We start from the raw sequence: 19,977 nt of genomic DNA, 5'->3' as shown, positions 1-19,977 counted from the left end.
AATTAAAACATTTAAAATTTCTTCTTAAGCCAGCCCAGCTTGCTGGAAAAAGTGGGTTTTAAGGGCACGGCGGAAGGCGCTAAGGTCTTGGATTCTCCTTATCTCTGGGGGCAACTGATTCCAGAGGGTAGGTGCCCCCACAGAGAAGGCCCTCCCCCTGGGGGTCACCAGCCTGCATTGATTGGTTGATAGCACCCTGAGGAGGCCCTCTCTGTGGGAGCGCACGAGACGATGGGAGGTCGTTGGTAGCAGCAGGCGGTCTCGAAGATAACTAGGCCCGATGCCATGGAGCGCTTTAAAGGTGATAACCAGCACCTTGAAGCGCACCCAGAAGACCACTGGGAGCCAGTGCAGCTCGCGCAGGAGCGGTGTTACATGGGAGCGCCATGCTGCTCCCATCACTACCCGCGCTGCTGCATTCTGGACCAGTTGGAGCCTCCGGGTGCTCTTCAAAGGGAGCCCCATGTAGAGAGCGTTGCAGTAGTCAAGGCGAGAGGTGACGAGGGCATGAGTGACTGTGCACAGGGAATCCTGATCAAGAAAGGGCCGCAACTGGCGAATCAGGCAAACCTGACAAAAGGTCCCCCTGGTTACAGCTGTCAGATGTTCCTCCAAGGACAGCTGCCTATCCAGGAGGACTCCCAGATTGCGAGCCCCTTCTTTGGGGGCCAAAGACTCTCCCCCAATAGTCAGTGATGGACTCAACTGACTATATCGGGATGCCGGGAGCCACAGCCACTCAGTCTTGGAAGGGTTGAGCTTGAGCCTGTTCCTCCCCATCCAGATCCGCACAGCCTCCAGGCACTGGGACATCACTTCAAGGGCATCATTGGGGTGGCCTGGGGTGGAGATGTACAGCTGGGTGTCATCAGCATACTGGTGGTATCTCACCAATAAGCCACGGATGATCTCGCCCAGCGGCTTTACATAAATGTTGAACAGAAGGGGCGAGAGGACCGATCCCTGCAGCACTCCACAGATAAGAGGCCTCGAGGTTGACCTCTGCTCCCCTGCCAACACAAACTGCGACCGGTTGGAGAGAAAGGAGGAGAACCACCACAACACGGTGCCTCCCACCTCCAACTCTTCCAGCTGGTGCAGCATGATACCATGGTCGATGGTATCAAAAGCCGCTGAGAGATCTAACAGGACCAGAACAGAGGAGCAACCCCTGTCCCGAGCCCTCCAGAGATCATCAATCAACGCGACCAATGCCGTTTCCGTGCTGTGCCCAGACCTGAAACCTGACTGGAACGGATCTAGATAAGATGTTTCCTCCAGGAATTGTGGAAACTGTCGCGCGACCACACTCTCAACAACCTTCGCCATAAAGTGAAGGTTGGAGACAGGACGATAGTTGGCCAATATTGCCGGATCCAGGGACGGCTTCTTGAGGAGAGGCCTCACCGCCGCCTCTTTCAAGGCAGCGGGAAAGTGGCCCTCACTCAGTGAAGCGTTGATAACACCCTGGAGCCAGCCTCATGTAATCTCCTGGGAAGCCAGTACCAACCAGGAGGGACACAGGTCCAGTAAACATGTGGCCGCACTAAGTCTCCCCAAAATCCTGTCCACATCATCGGGAGTCACAGCGTCAAACTCCTCCCAGATAACATTCTCAAGACTATTCCTCATCACTCTGCCCTGATCTACCCAGTCAGAGTCCAAATCCCGCCGGATCTGAGCGATTTTGTCATACAGGTATTGTCCAAAATCCTCCGCCCTGCCTTCCAAGGGATCCTCCTGCACTCCCGGATGGAGCAGGGAGCGGGTCACCCTAAACAGGGCGGCCGGACGATTCCCTGATGATGCAATAGAGGCGGAAAAGTAATTAAACTTTGCCGTCTTTATCGCCACTAGGTAGGTCTTAATATGCGACCTTACCAGTGTTCGATCAGACTCAGCGAGACTGGCCCTCCAACCGCTCTCCAAGCGTCTTTTCCGGTGCTTCATTTCCCTCAGCTCCTCGGTGAACCAAGGAGCCGCACGGGATCGGCACCGGGTCAGAGGCCGCAAAGGTACGACTCGGTCCAAGGCCCCACCAGCCGCCCGATCCCAGGCGGCTACCAGGTCCTCGGCCGAGTCATGTGCTAGAACCTCAGGAAATGGCCCAAGATCCATCTGGAACCTCTCAAGATCCATCAGGCGCGTGGGGCGGATCCATCTAATTGGATCCGCCTCCCTGCGGCGGGGGGCAGCGGTTCGAAGATCCAGGCGAAGGAGTGAGTGGTCTGTCCATGACAAGGGTTCCATATCTATATCCCCAATTACAAGACCACTCAACCACTGGTCAGAGACAAAAATCAGGTCCAGAGTGTGACCTCCCCTGTGAGTAGGGCCATGAACTAACTGGGTCAGGTCCATGGCCGTCATGGAAGCCATGAACTCCCGAGCCACCTCAGACGTTTCACCAGCGGATGGCAAGTTGAAATCACCCATGACTAAAAGCCTGGGTGTATCTACTGCCACCGTGGCTATCACGTCGAGTAGCTCAGGTAGGGCTGTTGCCACGTGGCAGGGAGCCAGGTACGTAAGCAACAATCCCATCTGAACCCCATGACCCCACCTCACAAGGAGGTACTCACATCCGGCTATCTGAGGCACAGTGGTCTCCCTCGGACCCAGATCCTCGTTAATAATAACCGCCACCCCCCCACCCCTCCCCTGGGCCCTCGGCTGATGGAATGCTCTGAAGCCTGGTGGGCACATTTCGACCAGAGGGACGCCGCCCTCCAGGCCCAACCAGGTCTCCGTAATACCCGCCAGGTCTGCTCCTCCCTCTTGAATAAGATCGTGAATGAGGGGGGCCTTATTTACCATGGACCTGGCGTTGCACAGCATCAGTCGAAGGCCCAGATCCTGAGTATCTAAGCCACCTAGTGTCCAAGCGGAGCCTTGGGGACCGGGGCAAGCAATTGCTCTCAGATAGCAAGTGCGAGCCCCCGACACATGATATGGTCCCCTGCTCCCGCCATATCTGCCCCTCCTATTCACCGTGCTGATGGAAAATTCCTCCTCCGGATAGTCCTCCAGCCCCTCCCCAATCCCTCGACCTGCACCCTCCAAACCGTCCCCCTGTGCTGGGCTCGGCTCTGACCCTAGTGGGTTCGTCCCCCCCAAACCCCTTGGTCTTCCTCCCGGTTCCCCTTAAAAAATCATTATTCCCACCCCTTAAAAATTTCATTAAAAATTTATGTAGAAAACCCCTCAACCCCCTCTTCGCTGCATGCCATCTCTCGGGGTTCCAAGACCCGTCATCAAGATAGGCCCTCGATAACATGGAGGGCCAGGCCTGTGAGAGGGGGGAGTCTCGCAGTGCGAAGAGATCAGCGAATGAATACATCTTAAGGTTCCAAAAGTCTGTCTGGGACAGATGGAAAAAGGCCAAGGATTCTTAATGATGGTTTTAAAAAGGTCCAGGGGAGAGAGTCCACCATTTCGGCCTTACCGTTGTCAGAGAAAATTGACCTTCCAAGCAAGCAAAGATCCTCCCCCCTTGATCCGTGAAGAAACAGTCAGGAGACGGTTGTGACAGCTGAAACCCAGCCCCTGCCCCACTCCTGTTTGAGCAAAGCTGCCACCATGAAGCATCACACGGTGTAATTATGCAGCAGGCGCAGGCTCTCCTGTTGGGACCTTTCGGTTCTCCCCCCCACCCAGAGGAGCGACGGTGGACCGAAGTCCCTGGCAAATCTTTTTTGCTAGCCGAGGAAAGAGCTGGCAAAAGGCGCGGCTCAGTTTTGGCTTCCCTGTGCCTTCCAGAAGCATTCTGACAGCCAAAAACAGGGCACGTGGACACTTTTCAGGGCCTCCACTTGCCGCTTTTTTGGCCTCCCCAACCCCCCAGAAGCACTCTGCCGGCCCTCACAAACTTAAGCCCTTCCCGTGGCCGAAGATTGGGGACCAGCAGGTGGGTGTGGCAATGTGGGTGGGACAGCCTCGTGGTCCTGCACGGGCCGGATTAATGGCTTTGGCGGGCCAGATCTGTCCCGCGGGCCGTAGTTTGTGGATGCCTGGTTTAAGATATTTTGGAGGGCTTTGTTGCTTTGCGTGCTACAGTGATTCCAAGAAGCTTAGTAGACTTTACTAGTTGATATTTACACAGCAAGATACTTTTAACATCCACTCAACACTATTCTAGGAAACCTGAATTGCTTTCAGGCATGAGCAGCCAGAAGACTTCAAATTAGCTAATTTTCACTCAATCTCTATTTCACAGCAATCTTCCCAAAGTGACAGTTTGCATCTGGGTCAAACTAGATAAGGTTCAACTGCATTTAAGTGGAGCTGGACTTTGGCCTCTTGAGCCTCTATAAGAATTTCAGACTAATTCCCTGCTTGACTCGGCCAGTCTCTCTCTCACAGTCACCATTAGTGTAACTATAAATTGGCTAATAAATTATGTTTAAAAGTCTAGGATTTGTGACACATTATATTTGTCACAAAAATTCCTAAAAGTTTATATATACATCTGCTTCCATTAGATTTCTCTATATGTACTTTACTTTATTCTTCAGAATGCAGGCAAACAAGGAAAATTATTTCCTACTTTTAGGGTGGTGATAAAATGCATGTGTCTTTGAATAATTAAATCAGAGACTGAGAAACTCCATTATGTTTATATATGGGAGGGAAGGGGAAGATATAATGTGAACATATTAGGCAAGACATGATTTCTATCTAACATCATAACAATTGGCAAACTAAAGCTGCATAACACAGAGGAAGAACACTATCCATTATACAATGATATATCAATACTATAAAGTGGACAAAGACTGGTTAAGCTGTTAAGATGAATCAAAAGGTAGATGTCCTTTAATTATCAAAGTCACTTATATATCAATCTGTTCATCTGACACATTCTTGAAATGGCTTTGTAGATACCTTGTATTATAGAACAAACCAAACAGGGAACCATAGAAGTTAACTTTAAAAACATTAGTTTCATTCATTTTTATTTCCATCTTCAACATAGCTCTATCATTTCTTTATAAGTCTCAATACCAGTCACAAGTACTCATCACTTCAATTTCACCCAATTGGTTTATTTTTAATTCCATTCACTCTGATCTGAGTTTCTTGAGTAGCCTATTTCAGCTATCCACCTTTAAAAACAAAAAAAGTTATCAATATTGCTCTGCATTTTCTCTGCTTTTTTATTCCATGCTGTTCTTTACTCTCTTTCATTATATCTTGTAGTCTTTATACTATTGTACTGTATCTTTCACCTAAACATTTTGCAAATATTTTATTTATAAGCACTTTTTACTTTATCATTCCACAAAGCACTTCATTAGCATAATTCCACAAATTTCCTAGGTAGTTCCATGCACACATTAATCAACTCCACTCCAGAAGCTTACACCACATTCATTCAGATCTATTTATTTCTTTTCCTTTATTTTGGTTTTATAAATGCACAATGTAATATTTTTTGGGCAAGAGAGATTTTCTTTGAATTCATAAAATTTTTTAAAATTACTTTAATATAAAGAAATAAAAAGAAAACAAATAGAAAAGGAAAACCAGAAATAAGACAAAGGAAAGAAAAAAAGTGCAAGCATGGTATTTAATATAGAGAGTACAGCTTCATTTTTAAACAGAGCATTATGACCACATGGTGTAATATTGATTTCCATTACATTTCCATTGCCACATTTCCATTACAACAGAGAACCAGTTCAAAAGCAGAGAGCAAACATATATCATTTATTTAAAATTGCAAATCTGAAGTGGCACTGTCATGAATTCATCTCATTTTAAGATTATACCATGTATAATATTCTTTAATATGTTTAACTATTGATTTGTTACTATGGGATATTCCAAGTCTTCATTCTAAAATCCTTGTTAAAAAAAACCTAATACCCACTTTAACTTCACTATTTAATTAACTATTAAAAATCTTGTAAATTTAGACTGGTTCAGATATTTCAGCACTATTCATAAGACAAGGTACATTTAGATGCTACTAAGTAACTGGACCAAGTTGTGAAAATGAATATTCTAATTAAATATATTGCTATTTTGTAGTTTTGGACTATTGAAATTTTACTTACAATGCATTATTTTAAAGTGTAATTAGCTTATCTAAAATATTAATATTTATACTAATTAATCAATAACTGATATTATATATCATTGCAAGTTATTTAGATGACAAGAAGTGTTAAAAAACTTCTGTGTGAAGTCTTTCTAATATGCTTTATTAATGTTGGAAATAGAATAAAATATTGACAACCATTTATTTCTATTCCAAACAGCAATCTTCCTCATACTGTGGTTATCACCATAGTTGGGAGTCCATAGTTATTGACTTTGGTCACCCATCGTATCTTTGGTTAATTGACATTTTCATGTAAAGAGTACACTACATTGCCAAAGTGCATCACATATGTGTCACACACAAGATTCCTTGCTAATCTTAATGACAGCATTTTGTCATATACCACAACTGCAACCAAAGTCCAGTGCAAACTATTTTGATGCCGATATAATACTGCCTACACACCAGCAATTAGAAAGTACATGCACTGCACAGTATTAACTTACTTCAAATGCTCTAATAAATAAAAATATAGAAAACTGGCAGAAAAAGACCTAGTGGAACTTTGAGTCTACTCCTTGAGTTTACTTTTTTCTTTTATTGATTGATTGATAAATTGTTTTTATATTTTACCTACTTCTTATTTTTATCATATAATGGACATGTGTTTATCCCAAGTATGTTTAAACCAGTCTAACCCTTAAGCATTTATTTCTTTATGGTTCAGGTACATAGATTTTAATAGCTTCCGTAGAATAACACTATCTGGTTAATTGAAACTTGTTTATTTATTTAAATTTGGACTGCAAATAACTGTCCAAATAATTTGGACAGGTCACAAATAACACAAAAAGCACTAGAAACAAAAACCAAAATATGACCCAACCATAATAAGCAGACAAAAAACTGAACTAATAAACAACCATCTCAGTCCAAGGCCTAGAAAAATCAGGATTTTATGCCTTTGGGGAAAGTCAAGAAGATAGTGATGTATCCAGATGTCCAACACTGAATAAATGATCAAAAACAGATTTTCAAATATTTGTTGGAAATATAATCAAAGAGTACATTCTTTCTTCTTTGGTGGATATCTAAGAAAACTAGAAAATATTGAGCTCAAATATGTATGGTGATTCAGAAGATTTTAAAAGTGAATGCACTATTGAAGCCAGAGATTTTTCTTTTGGTATTATAGGATAAACTGTTCAAAAGTTCTTATGGAACCATATTTTTATACAGAGAAATACTCCTATATGCACAAAGTAGAAGGACATGTAACTACCTAAAGTGAAGAATGAATGGAATTGACAGAAATACTGTAGCAAAAATGACACCTAATGAATTGAAACCCTATAAAGAAATCTTCTTTATTACAAATTTCTTATAAGAAAGCTATATTCTAGAGCAGTGATAGCGACCTTTTAGACACTGAGTGCCCAAACTGTGTGCACGTGCATGCCCAAACTGAAAGGTCTCTGTGCAGCCAAGACCAACTGACCAACTGGCTGGTGAGAGGCAGGGCATCCCAACACCGGCAGTGCGGCAAGAGGCAATATCTTTTTCTCTCATGAGCTTCTGTTTCATCATTTGCAGGGAAACAGTAGCTTACGAAAGAAACACCACGGAGATCTGACCTGGGGTGACGGCACGCATGCCAGCAGAGAGGGCTCTGCGTGCCACCTCTGACACAGGTGCCAAGAGTTTGCCATCACGGTTCTAGAGATTTGATTTCTTTATATACAGACAATGATATGGATTAGATTGAGGGAGTTTAAACTCAAGAGAGATAATCAAATCAAATATAATCCAATTTATAATCACAGGCACATTAGGATAAAACAAATGAGCTAGGGTTAAATGAACTCAAAACAACAATACTAATTTATTATTTTATAATCAGAAGAACAATATTTTTTTAAAATGGCTGGTTTACACTTTATATGCAAATTAACAAGTATCTCCCACATTTATTTGTCAAAGAATGAAAAATTACAACTTTCTTGTGCTTTCTTATGCTTCTAGGGGATTATTGGTCATAAAGAGAAGCACACTGGTGCTAAGAAAAAATATTTGAAGTATTTCCTTATTAAAGCATTAAGTGGATTTTCCGATGGAGAATAGGAACTGATTTAAATTTTTTTAAAAAATGGGGCTCAATTATTGTTTGTTCCTTTATATTAGCAACTCTTCAGTTACAATTCAGTTACAATTCAAAATAATTTCAGCATAGATGCTAATTTCCAATCTGAAATTCTAACACTATATCTATTTTTTGATCCATTAGCTGTTCAATGTCTCCTCTCCACTCCTTTGTTTCGTTTATAATCTCTCCTAATAAACAGTTCTCAAAACATAAAAAACTTGCATCTATTTTGGAGATCTGAATTGGTCTAGTAATAGTACTATAGAATGTATTTTGGAATATTTTTATGAACCATCGACATTTGTAATCTTCCTAGGAACTCTTCATTTTCAACAGGAAAAATGTAACTAAAAGTGTTACAAAACCTGCATTATTTTGCAGACTAATAATCAAGAAAAGGAGCTTTTATAGTGACAAGGCATCTCATTATAAAACAATGATAAAAGGTTGGTAATTTGCCATCGCTTTTGGAAAACAATAGGTTCATTTTTGAACAAATTAAGTTATTTATATGCCTGTGCACATCTATTCATTCCTTAACATATTGGAAAGAACAACTAATGGTCATTTCTATTTGGGCCGACAGATTTGCAAAGGCCATTTTACATTATGCCAACTGCAATTGCAGCAATTATGACCTCCTAGAATAAAAATATCTAGAGCTAAGGTAATAAGCCATTTGTTAAGTGACACAGGATGATTGTAATCACCATTACTCAAGCCTTCTATAATCCAGTTTAAATTTTAAGAGCCTTACTGTGAGTGCCAGGCGTATTTCCATTGCTTTATTGGTCCTGGAGACTGGACTAATCTTGATAAAGACTTGTATGTGGTTCTGCCACCCTAAATTTTGAATTAGAATAATCTTGCAGATAACTCCTTTGCTTTCTTGATCTTTTAAGATAATTACCTATCAATTTGGAAGAAAAGCATACATTTAGATCAAGGTGCTCAGCTCTGAAAAAGCTTTGATGGACCTTAAACAATGGGTTCTTCATAATTATCTCCAAACAAATCTAACCACAAAGACCCTTCTTGTATGGAATCAATGTGATTTTTCTCAGTTGCCATAGCTACTTGTTATTTAATAGTGTAGCTGCTTTATGAATGTTTTATTCATTCATATTCATTCAGATATAATTATTTGTTCTAGTATGTATGTCTGTGTGTGTAGATATGACAGTTTGTAAATAAAGCTGATGATGTTGATAAAAATGATAAATTCTCAAGGATTGCACACTTAACCCCTTGAGATTCTTTATATATAAATGCTTAAATTATTTTACTTCCCTCATGATCCTTGCAAGGATATGCACCTACATATAATGTTTTGTGAATAGTTGCTCTGACAGACAGAGTTCTTCAGTCAATTCAGCAGAACTCAAACCACTTGAGTACTGCTTCCTTTTTATTTGAGTCAGAAAACTGAAGGATACTTAAAAAGGAGTTTTAATGTATAAAATAATCCAGCTGTTCATAATTATGCAGTTAGCTACTTTAATGTTTCTCTCCTCAGTTCTATCAGATCAATTGCAACTGTTGTCTCTTCCTTCAAAGTAACTGAAATTACTTTTTGTTCAATTGATTTGCCTATTGCAATTCTATAGTTAGGGTAGGGCAGGATAGGGTAGGACAAGAAGAGTAAGGTAGTGTAAGATTGGGTAGGATAGGGTAACATAGTGTAGGGGAAATAGAGAAAAATGAACTGTAATGATTAGTTTAAGCAGTGATCAAGAGGCAATCTGCAAGATAGATTAAAAAGAGTTTTTCTTCCTTCATATTATATATTTGGATTGTGAACCTTAAGAAATATTAAGGGACTTGAGAGGTTTTTTATTTTTGAAGGACTTGAAAACCTGAGAACAGAGTTTTCTATTTTTGTATATTTAATAATAAGTAGGTTGCCACAAAAAGTACATTACCTATCCCTTGTATCAATGGTGTAACTATTTCCTATTCTGACCATCTATTATTTTTTTTGAAATCTCCCTCCCCCACTTCGTATATTTCTCCTATATTCTCCTATACTCATTATGGTACAAATGATTAAAATCCATACATGGATTATTTTTTTTTATTGCAAAAGTTTTACAATTACATTTTCACCCCATTTCCCCCCCCAACCCACCCCATACTCCCCACCCTAACCCCCCCGAACCCCGCTAACCCTCCCCCCTGACTTCCACAGAATATAATCCCATCAAAATCCCCTTTTTATAAAACCTGAACCCCTCAAACCCCCTTATAATTTTTCATCTTCTCAGAATTCATACATTTCTATTTTTATATAATACTTTCAATGAAAAGCTATTTGATACTTCCTAATTTGATATTTGTTCTGCACATAATCTATCCATTTTTCCATTCCCATTCATAAGTCTCTTGTGAGCGATCTTTTAAATATGCTTAAATCTTCGCCATCTCCGCAGAACTGGCCATCTTCAAAGTCCATTCTTCAATAGTGGGCAAAGCTTCATTTTTCCAATATTTACCTATCAATAATCTCGCTGCTGTTATCATGTACAATATCAACTTAGTTTCATCCAATGTAAAACCCTTTACTATACCCAGTAAAAACAATTGTGGAGAAAATTGAATTTTTTTCTTCAAAACATTCTGCATAACCCACCATATTTTTATCCAAAAACCTTAACTTTCTTCTAAAGTTCCACCAGATATGGTAATATGTAGCATCTAAACAATCACATCTTCAACATTTTGGCTGAACATTAGGATACATACAGGATAATTTCTTGGGGTCTAAATGCCATCTATAAAACATTTTATAAAAATTTTCCCTCAAATTCTGCGATTGTGTAAATTTAACATTCTGAACCCATATTTTTTCCCATGTTTCCAACATCACTGGTTCTGCAAAATTCTGTGCCCACTTAATCATGCAATCTTTAACCAATTCAGTTTCTGAATCCCTTTCTAACAAAACATTATATAACCTTTTAATATGCATTGGACCTTTCTCTTTTATATGTCTAACCAATTCTTCCTCATGTGCCATTATACCAGTTTTTTGGTCCTCTTTCCATCTCAATTGAAGTTGATTATACCGTAACCAAATTAGATTAATCCCTTCTTCCAACGGTGTCTCTAATGTCTTCAGTTGCCATCTGCCCGCATCTGTAAAAAGAACCTCTTTATATAAAACCCCACCGAGTGACATTATATTTGTATTCCACATGATATGACCAAGATCCAGCCATAGCAGTATTTTGTAATCCCATTTGAATCGGTGCTTCTTCCAAACTCTCATCAAAGACTCTCTAAGTATATGGCTTTTGAATACTTTATCCACTTTGTTTTCATAAAATAAGTAAGCGTGCCAACCAAATTCAAGATCAAAACTTTCTATATTCAATATTCCAGTCTTTTTCCTTCCAAACCAATCGCTTGCTTGAGTCAAAGCTGCTGCTTCATAGTATAACTGTAGGTTTGGAAGTTTAAGACCTCCCCTTTCTGGAACATCTTGCATAATTTTCAGTTTCACTCTCAGTTTTTTCTCGTTCCAGACAAACTTATTCACTCCACTTTGCCATTCTCTCAATTGTTTATCACTTTTAAGCACCGGAATCATTTGAAACAAAAAAAGAAATCTTGGCAAAATGTTCATCTTAACTGCTGCTATTCTTCCAAGTAGAGAAAGCTGCAGTTTCTTCCAAGTCTCCATATCTTTTTGTACATCTCGCCACAACACCTCATAATTATTTTGAAACAATTTCATATTTGATTCTGCAACCTGAACTCCTAGATATTTAACCTTTGATACAATCTCAAAACCTGCCCTTCTTTCAAGTTCGTATTTTCGATCTTGTGTCATATTTTTAACTATCATCTTAGTTTTTTTCTGGTTCAATCTAAATCCTGATACAGTACCATAGTCCTTTATAATGTCTTTCATCTGGATTATTGATTCCATCGGGTGTGTTAGGGTAACAACCAGATCATCTGCAAATGCCCTTATTCTGTAATCCTCTTGCCTTATCACTATACCTTTCAAGATATTCGAATCCCGTATTGTATTCAACAAAACTTCTAGTGTTAAAATAAATAACAATGGGGATAACGGACATCCTTGTCTTGTTCCTTTTTCAATATTAAAATCTGTTGTTAAACTTCCATTAATAATAATCTGTGCCTTTTGCTCTTGGTAAATTGCTGAAACCGCCTGTATAAATTGATCCCCAAAATCCATCTTTTTTAAAGTCTTTAATAGAAAATTCCAGTCCACTCTATCCAAGGCCTTCTCTGCATCCAAGAAGACCAGCACTGCAGGGATCTGTTTATTCTTCTCAAGATATTCCAATAAATCTATAACTTGCCTTACATTATCCTTCATGTATCTGCCCTCTATAAATCCCGCTTGATCATCATGAATCACCTCTTGAATTACTGGTATCAGCCTGTTGGCTAATACTTTTGCATAAATTTTATAGTCATTATTCAGAAGAGATATTGGTCTATAGTTCTCCGGTTTTTTAGGACCTGCTTGCTCTTTTGGTATCAAAGAAATATAAGCTGTTTTCCATGATGGGGGTATTTTACCCCCTTGTTGTATATTACAAAATAAGTCTTTGAGTTGTTCCACCATTTCTGCTTGCAAAGTTTTATAATACACTGCTGTCAAGCCATCCGTTCCAGGAGCTTTAGCTGTTTTCAGTTGTTTAATTGCTGCAATTATCTCCTCAACTGTTATAGGATAATTCATTCTTTCCTTTTGTTGGTTAGTAACTTTTGTAACTCTTTTATTTTCTAAATATTTTTCTATAAGTCCATTCTGTATATCATCTTTAGCGTATAATTTAGTATAATAATCTACAAAAACTTCTTTAATTAATTTTTGTTGAGAAATTTCTTTCCCTCCAATATCAATACAATCAATAGTCCGCATACTCTGCTTCTTCCTTAATGTATAGGCCAGCCATCTGCCCGGTTTATTGGCATTACAAAATGTATTATGCTTTGCATATTGTAAATTTGTTGCAGCTTGTTCCACCATAAGCATTTGGAATTGATCTTTCAAAAGTTTTATAGCACCACGTATTCTTTCATCTGTTGGATTTTTAATAAGTAACTGTTCTTTTTTCTTTATTTCTACTTTGATTTCAGATCTTTTCTTTTGTCTGTTCAATTTGTGTTTAGAGTTCATGTGAATGAGTACCCCTCTCATATACGCTTTACTTGCATCCCACACAATTTCGATAGGGATGCCCTTATTCAAATTAATTTCAAAAAATTCTTTCATCTGCTTTTTAAGTTCTATTATATTTTTTTCATATCTGAACAAATTTTCATTTAATCTCCACGATCTTCTCTCAGTCTTTCCAGTCTCAATTTCTATCCATACTGGACTATGATCAGATAGAGTTCTTGGGAAGATCTTAGTTCTTTTTGTTTTAACAAGTAAGTCATTTGATAATAAAATAAAATCAATCCTTGAAAAAGATCTATGTCTATCAGAGAAAAAAGTATAGTCCAAGTCTTTTGAGTTATATATTCTCCACACATCTTTTAATTCCAAATCTTCTTTCAAATCAAAAAAAGTTTGTGGTAGTCTGATCCTTGACTTCGCCAGACTTTTTAAATCTAATTTAGAATCAATCACTCCATTCCAGTCTCCCATAATCAGAATAGATCTATAGTCCCATTGCAATATTTTAGTATGCAAAGTTTTATAAAAGTGATCCTGTTGCTGGTTAGGAGCATAAATGCCAATCACAAGAATTTGGCTATATACAGTGCACAGTTCAATTGCTACAAACCTACCACCTTCGTCTGCTTCTATAATTTTAGCTGATAATCTTTTATTTATGTAAATAACCACACCATTCTTTTTTTCCAAGTTTGAAGCTATAAAATGTGTTCCTAATTTTGAATTTATCAAATATTTTTGATCTTGTGTTCTGACATGAGTTTCTTGTAAACAAATTATATCATTATTAAATTGTTTCAAATATGTAAATATCTTCTTCCTTTTCTGTGGTGAGTTCAGTCCATTCACATTCCAAGATAAAAACTTAACCGTCATGTATGCCTTTTTGAAGCGACGAGCAGAATTGCCGGATGTCTTCCGAGACCTTCGGCTTTGCTCCCCCCATGGCTTCACTTTGTTGTGTAGTACTCTTGACTCCTTTTTTATATTGTTGTGCCTTAGCTCTTTCTTGTAATTGTTTTTCTTTGAGTTGTTTAGAAACTGCACGAGTTATTTGCTGGTCTTTGGCTTCGGCCATACAAGCTAGGTCCAAGGCCACATCTCTTGTAGTCAAAATTGGAGAAGATTCTAACAGGGGCTCTTCCAGATAACCTCCTACAGCACCCTGCACTTCCATTGGCTCTGATTCAATCTGCTTAGGCTGCTCTTCCAACTCTTGCTGAAATTGCTTCTCCTTATCGCTCTCCTTTATCTCCAACACAGTAGATGTACGTGGAGATGGTGATCTCTCCTTAAAAACAGTATAGTAAAAATGTTCCGCCTTTTCAACAGTATTCAGTCGATATCTTTCTCCATTGTACTTCAGGATTATACCAGTTGGGGCATCCCACCGAAATGGAATCTCTAATTTTTTCAATTCATTTACTAAAAAACCAAAATCTTTTCTATCTTTCAACATCTTTGGCAGAAGTTCTTTGTAAATTCCAATTTGAGTTCCCTCCACTTGCACAGAAGAAAGAAAAGATTTTTGCAAAATATCATTTCTCATTCTTCTATCTGTGAAATATATCACCACATCTCTAGGCAGTTGTCTTTGTCTGGCCACCCACGAATTCACTCTGTAAATTTTGTCTATTTTGTAAAAAATCTCATCAGAATTGATTTTTAACAACACAGCCAAGGCATCAGCACAAACCTGTCTCAAATCTTGTCAGTCATTCTCCTTAATACCTCTGAGTCTTATAGCAAATTCCATAGACCGGAATTGCATCATCGTAATTTCATTTTCAACTCTCTGCATTTTATTATCCACATCAGAAATTTTAAAATCAGTATCCTTTATTTTGACATTCACTTCTGATTTAAATTCTTCCAATTTAGAGTCCACTTTAATAATAATTTCTGACAAGCCAGAGACCACATTTGATAGTTTATCAGTCACCTTGCCATAATTCTCTTTCACCAACTTTTTCATTTCAATAATTTCCTGCTTGATTTCCTGTTGAGATTTTTGGAATTTATCATCCATTTCCTGTTGAGATTTTTGGAAATTATCATCCAGAGCCTGAGTAATAATTTTTTTTAAACTTTCAAAATCAAAATCTGTTTTCTGACTCTGCTGAGCAGAAGAAGACTGCTCTTCAGGCTTGTGTGTGGGGGATCCCCCCCCGCTGCCTTGCCTTTCTGTTTTTTAGAAGCCATTCTGCCATGTAGATTAGATTTTCTAAAAAAGGAAATCCTTTTTCCTTTTCCAGCACCCAAAGTCCTCTAAAAAAGTCCCCCAGTTTTAGTCGAGTTGGAAATAGAATTAAACTAAAGTGAGCTCAGCTTATTTTAAAAAGGATTTTTTTCTCCTCTTCTCCTGTTTGCTTGCTACAAGCAGCGCAACAATGTAACTTATTAGAGTAGCTTTACAAGACCATTCTCCCTTTCAGCTTGTTAACGCTGGAGCGGCGCCATCTTTTCAAGCCGCTTCCGCTCACTCTAATTTTTACTTAGATCGGAAAGTCACAAAAAAAGAAAGATACTTGCAGTTTCTTAGTTTAAAGGTTCAGGTTATTTTGTCCGCTAGTTAGAAAAGTTGCTTTCAATCAATTTAGATGTTTGCTGCAGCCGGCTTGCTCTGCAACAAGCAGAGTCGTCCCACGCTGTCCGGAGTCTCCGCAAGTTGAAAGGGAGCCGTGCCTGTTTCCTCCCCAGTAGCAAACTTCTGGGGGCTCACAGGGGCTCGACCTGCGCCTTGCTTACTCTTCTCCTTCAAATCCTGCAGATTCTGGAGTTTTCAAGCCGCTTCTCACAATCGAAGCGGCTCTACAAACGGCGGGGCTGGCGGTCCTTAGAAAGGGACTGTCTTCACCGGAGGCAAGCAAACCGGAAGTCATACATGGATTTTTAATTTGAATATATAGATTCAAATTTTTCTTTCCAATGCTAACAGTTTAATCTTGCTTAATTAAACAGCATTTATCATTTAGTGACACTGAAGTCCTAAGTAAAAATGTTTTCTCTCAGTTTCTCAGATTTTAGTTAGTATACTAAATCTAAATATATGATAAAATCACATTAATTAATCATGATAAAACAGCAGTCTATGTTTGATTAATAATTATATTAAATTACATTTATTTAATAATTTAACAATTAATTTGTTATTGCTGTGCAGTCCAGAAGACTCTGAGTGGCTTACAAAAAATCAAAACAAATCTAACAAAAATAATTAAATCAGCTAGAACCCCCATAAACAGGTAGGTTGAACTGAAACAACTAGAACAATAAACAATATGCCAATATGATAGGGCCTGCACCAAATTAATAATAACCACATTAATTCCAGGCCTGAGAACAGAGCCAGATCTTAAGGGTTTTCTGGAGGAGCACCAGCTGTATATCTAGGGAGATACTTTTCCAGATGGTGTGGGTTCAACAAAGAAGGCACGTTTCCTCAATCCCTTAAGAAGGCAACATTTAATTGAAAGGACCTGAAGCATACCTACTCTGTTGGAACGTATTGGTTAGAAAGAAACAATTGGGGATAGGCAGTCCCTCAAACAATCAGACCATATGACATGAATGGCTTTATATATGGCAATCAGGACCTACTATTGCATCTGGAAACCTACTGGTAACCAATACAATTTACATAGCAATGGTAATACATAGGCACAATCTGAGGTGCCTGTTAATGCTCACCTATTGCATTTTGTACCTTCAGGATGGTCTTCAAGGATAGCCCATATTCTTGCATGGAGCATTACATTAATTCAGTTGTTAGGGGACCAGGTTATGAATGAATATTTGAATGCCCTCCTGGTTAAAAAAAAAAAAAAGGCACAAATATTGCACAAGGCGAATTTGTGCATTGACTTGCTTGGCCACAGCTACCACATACTCTTCTAGTCAAAACTGCAAATCCAGTACAACTCTCAGGTTGCATAGACTTGAATGGGAAATTGTAATACTATCCAACACCAACAATGGAAATCTCTCTAGAACAAGGGGCTGAAACAAGTACAGTCACTCAGTTTTGTCAGGATATTCCTCCAAGCCTATTTCACGTATCCACACCAAACATTCTCCAGGTCAATACACTGACAGGTTCATCTGTACAGTCTGACATGAAGATATAAAGTTGGGTATCATTAGCTACATTATCTCACTCAGATAATTTAGAAATGTAGACATTAAGTAGGAGGGAAGACCATGTCAAAAGCCACTGAAAGACCAAGAAGCACAAGAATTGATTCACCAAACCTATCCCAGCTCCATCAAAAGTCATCAACAAATATATCCAGTGCTGCCTCCATTTTATATCCTAGTCTAAAACTCATCTGAAACTACTTTCTATAATCCATTTATAGATCTCTGCAATTGCTATCCAACTACTTTTTTCCACAACTTTCCCCCCAAAAATGTAATAACTGATTGAAATATTACCTAAAAAAGTTTCCCCAAAAAAGGAAGACTAAAAACTGGCTGAGAGGTTCAGTAATGCCCTCTTAAAGAGAAGGGACATTACTGTTCACTCAAGGCTGGCAGTATTACTTTTTCCTTCAAATAATTTCCTATTGAGCAGGCCATGTATGTATCCTATTTTTTAACTTATGATCTTTATTTTTAAAAAAGATGAATCATATTAGCCAGATTTAGTTGTCTCTGAAGAATGCCTAGAAGAAATCCCTAAGGAGTCTTTATCCTTGTTCAGATGAACATTCAGAATCAAAGGAGCACTTCTTTATTCAATCTTGGTACAAAGTTTTGAATTAACACTTCATCAATCCTTCAAAACCTTTTTTCAAGGACAGTTATCCAGTTTATAGACAATATTTTACTTCAAGTGTCTAACAGATCTGTTATTCTTAGTATTTAATACCATTATTTATCTTAGACTAAATTCTTATTAGGGTTTGTTCTACCTGTTTATAGAAATTTGCACTGTGTCTGCTTATTTCACAAGCACAACCACCAAAACAAGATTAAAGAAGATCTTTTCAGAATGCTTACTGCAAGCCCTGACACTGTTTTGGGAAGGATGAAATGGAGTTAAATGTGAGGGGCCCAAGTTCTGCCAATTGACTTCTGTTGGCTTTTATATCACTGTCTAACTTAGGCTAAGATTTAGGCCTAAATTCAATTTTAATAATCATAATAATTATAGTTTAGAGACATATATATGCGTTGGTTATGTATTTAGCCTTTCAAAATTATAATTCTACAATTTTTAAATATTTGATTTTATGGAGAAAAATGAGAAGGCAGATAATTAGGGTTTTCACAACATGCAATCTTGGTATGAATTGGAGCCAGCAGAATCTCTTACCAAATAGAGAAAAAAAATGTAAAAGTAGATGTCAGCAAAATATTACATTTCAGGTTGTTTGCTGATGAATGTTGAAAATATATACAAAGAAAAATGTTGCACGTCTCTGAGATAGACAATAGATAGCATGATGATACACCATCAGGCACACTTACAGGTAGATCAATATCTATCTAGTTAAAACTGTTGCTCAGTCTTACACTCTACTTTTTTTATATGAATCCTTAAAAATGAGGCAAATAAATATCACCTAACTATATATACCGTCAGCATTATACACATATGAATAAATTTTTAAATAAGTTGGGAACATATGGGCAAATAACTTATAAAAAATCTACATACCTGACATGCTGCTGGGAGTCAAAAGAAAGTAATCATTCTCATTCTTCTCCTTCTCCAGTGTCACCTGTTTAAAAAATAATTTTGTCAATATTTAATGAATATAATTTTATTACATATTAATATGCAAGAGCCGTTTTGGAAGCAGGATGTTGAATGTTAAGAATTTTTTTATAGTTTCTGCTATTTTGAAAAGGATTTGTTTTCCATAGGTTGGAAATGTGCATCTAGGTACTATTCCCAAGTGCCTTTGGGAATATCTTGAAACTTAGATGATCCTTACTTATCAACTATTTCATTCAAAGGTATGATGGTGGTAAAAAAACAACAACCTTATGACTAATGTCTGCATTTATGATCTCTGCAGCACTTCTCAATCCCATGATTACCTTTACAATCTTGTGTCTAACATGTTGTGACCCCCCCCCCCATAGACAGAGAATAGGGAGAAAGGGATTATAAAACAGTAAGCAGGCATACAATGAAAAATACATGGAACTTTTTGTATAGTGTGTATGTGGCTGCTAATGTCAGAACATTACTTTCAATGTCTTTTTCCCATCCTCCTTAGTCTCTTGCAATCTCTTCCTTCCCAATTAATGTAAATTCAAACATTAATTCCCTTCTTGCTGCAGTATATCAAAGTGAACATTTCAAAGGACGAAGGAGAATTATACATCTTTTCTCTTTCCAATATTCTTTAACAATTTCTTTTTCTGCCTTTTTATTTATTCGTATGTTATTTTATCTTCTTCCTCATCTTACTTACATACTAATTTACTAACGTATGTATGCATGTATGTATGTATGTATGGTATTTATTTATTTATTTATTTATTTATTTATTTATTTATTTATTTATTTATTGTCTTATGCACTGTGTTTTACTTTCACTTAAAGCAAAGATTGCTCAATGGACATAATATAATCACAGGTACAAACCCTAACCATAGGACAAATATCTT

At 38.2% G+C, this 19,977-nt stretch overlaps 1 protein-coding gene across 7 annotated transcripts in view; it reads right to left on the bottom strand.

The window, feature by feature from the left end:
- The window catches only part of THRB (thyroid hormone receptor beta), a 277,270-nt gene that overhangs the window by 67,481 nt on the left and 189,812 nt on the right, over nt 1-19,977 (bottom strand). For 6 of the 7 annotated variants that reach the window (XM_087892562.1, XM_060685781.2, XM_060685780.2 and 3 more), the window contains one exon: nt 19,016-19,079. In XM_087892562.1, the coding sequence (XP_087748688.1) occupies nt 19,016-19,022 (7 nt within the window). In that variant the 5' untranslated portion in view covers nt 19,023-19,079. Of the gene's footprint in view, nt 1-19,015; nt 19,170-19,977 lie in introns of those variants that run through there. The other variant, XM_087892563.1, reaches the window with a different exon arrangement.

This window comes from Pantherophis guttatus, chromosome 4, assembly GCF_059756535.1.
Source record: "Pantherophis guttatus breed Tessera chromosome 4, ASM5975653v1, whole genome shotgun sequence".
Taxonomy (NCBI): Eukaryota; Metazoa; Chordata; class Lepidosauria; order Squamata; family Colubridae; genus Pantherophis; species Pantherophis guttatus.
The sequence above is the reverse complement of the archived record's forward strand: the minus strand, read 5'-3'. Positions and strand labels throughout refer to the sequence as shown.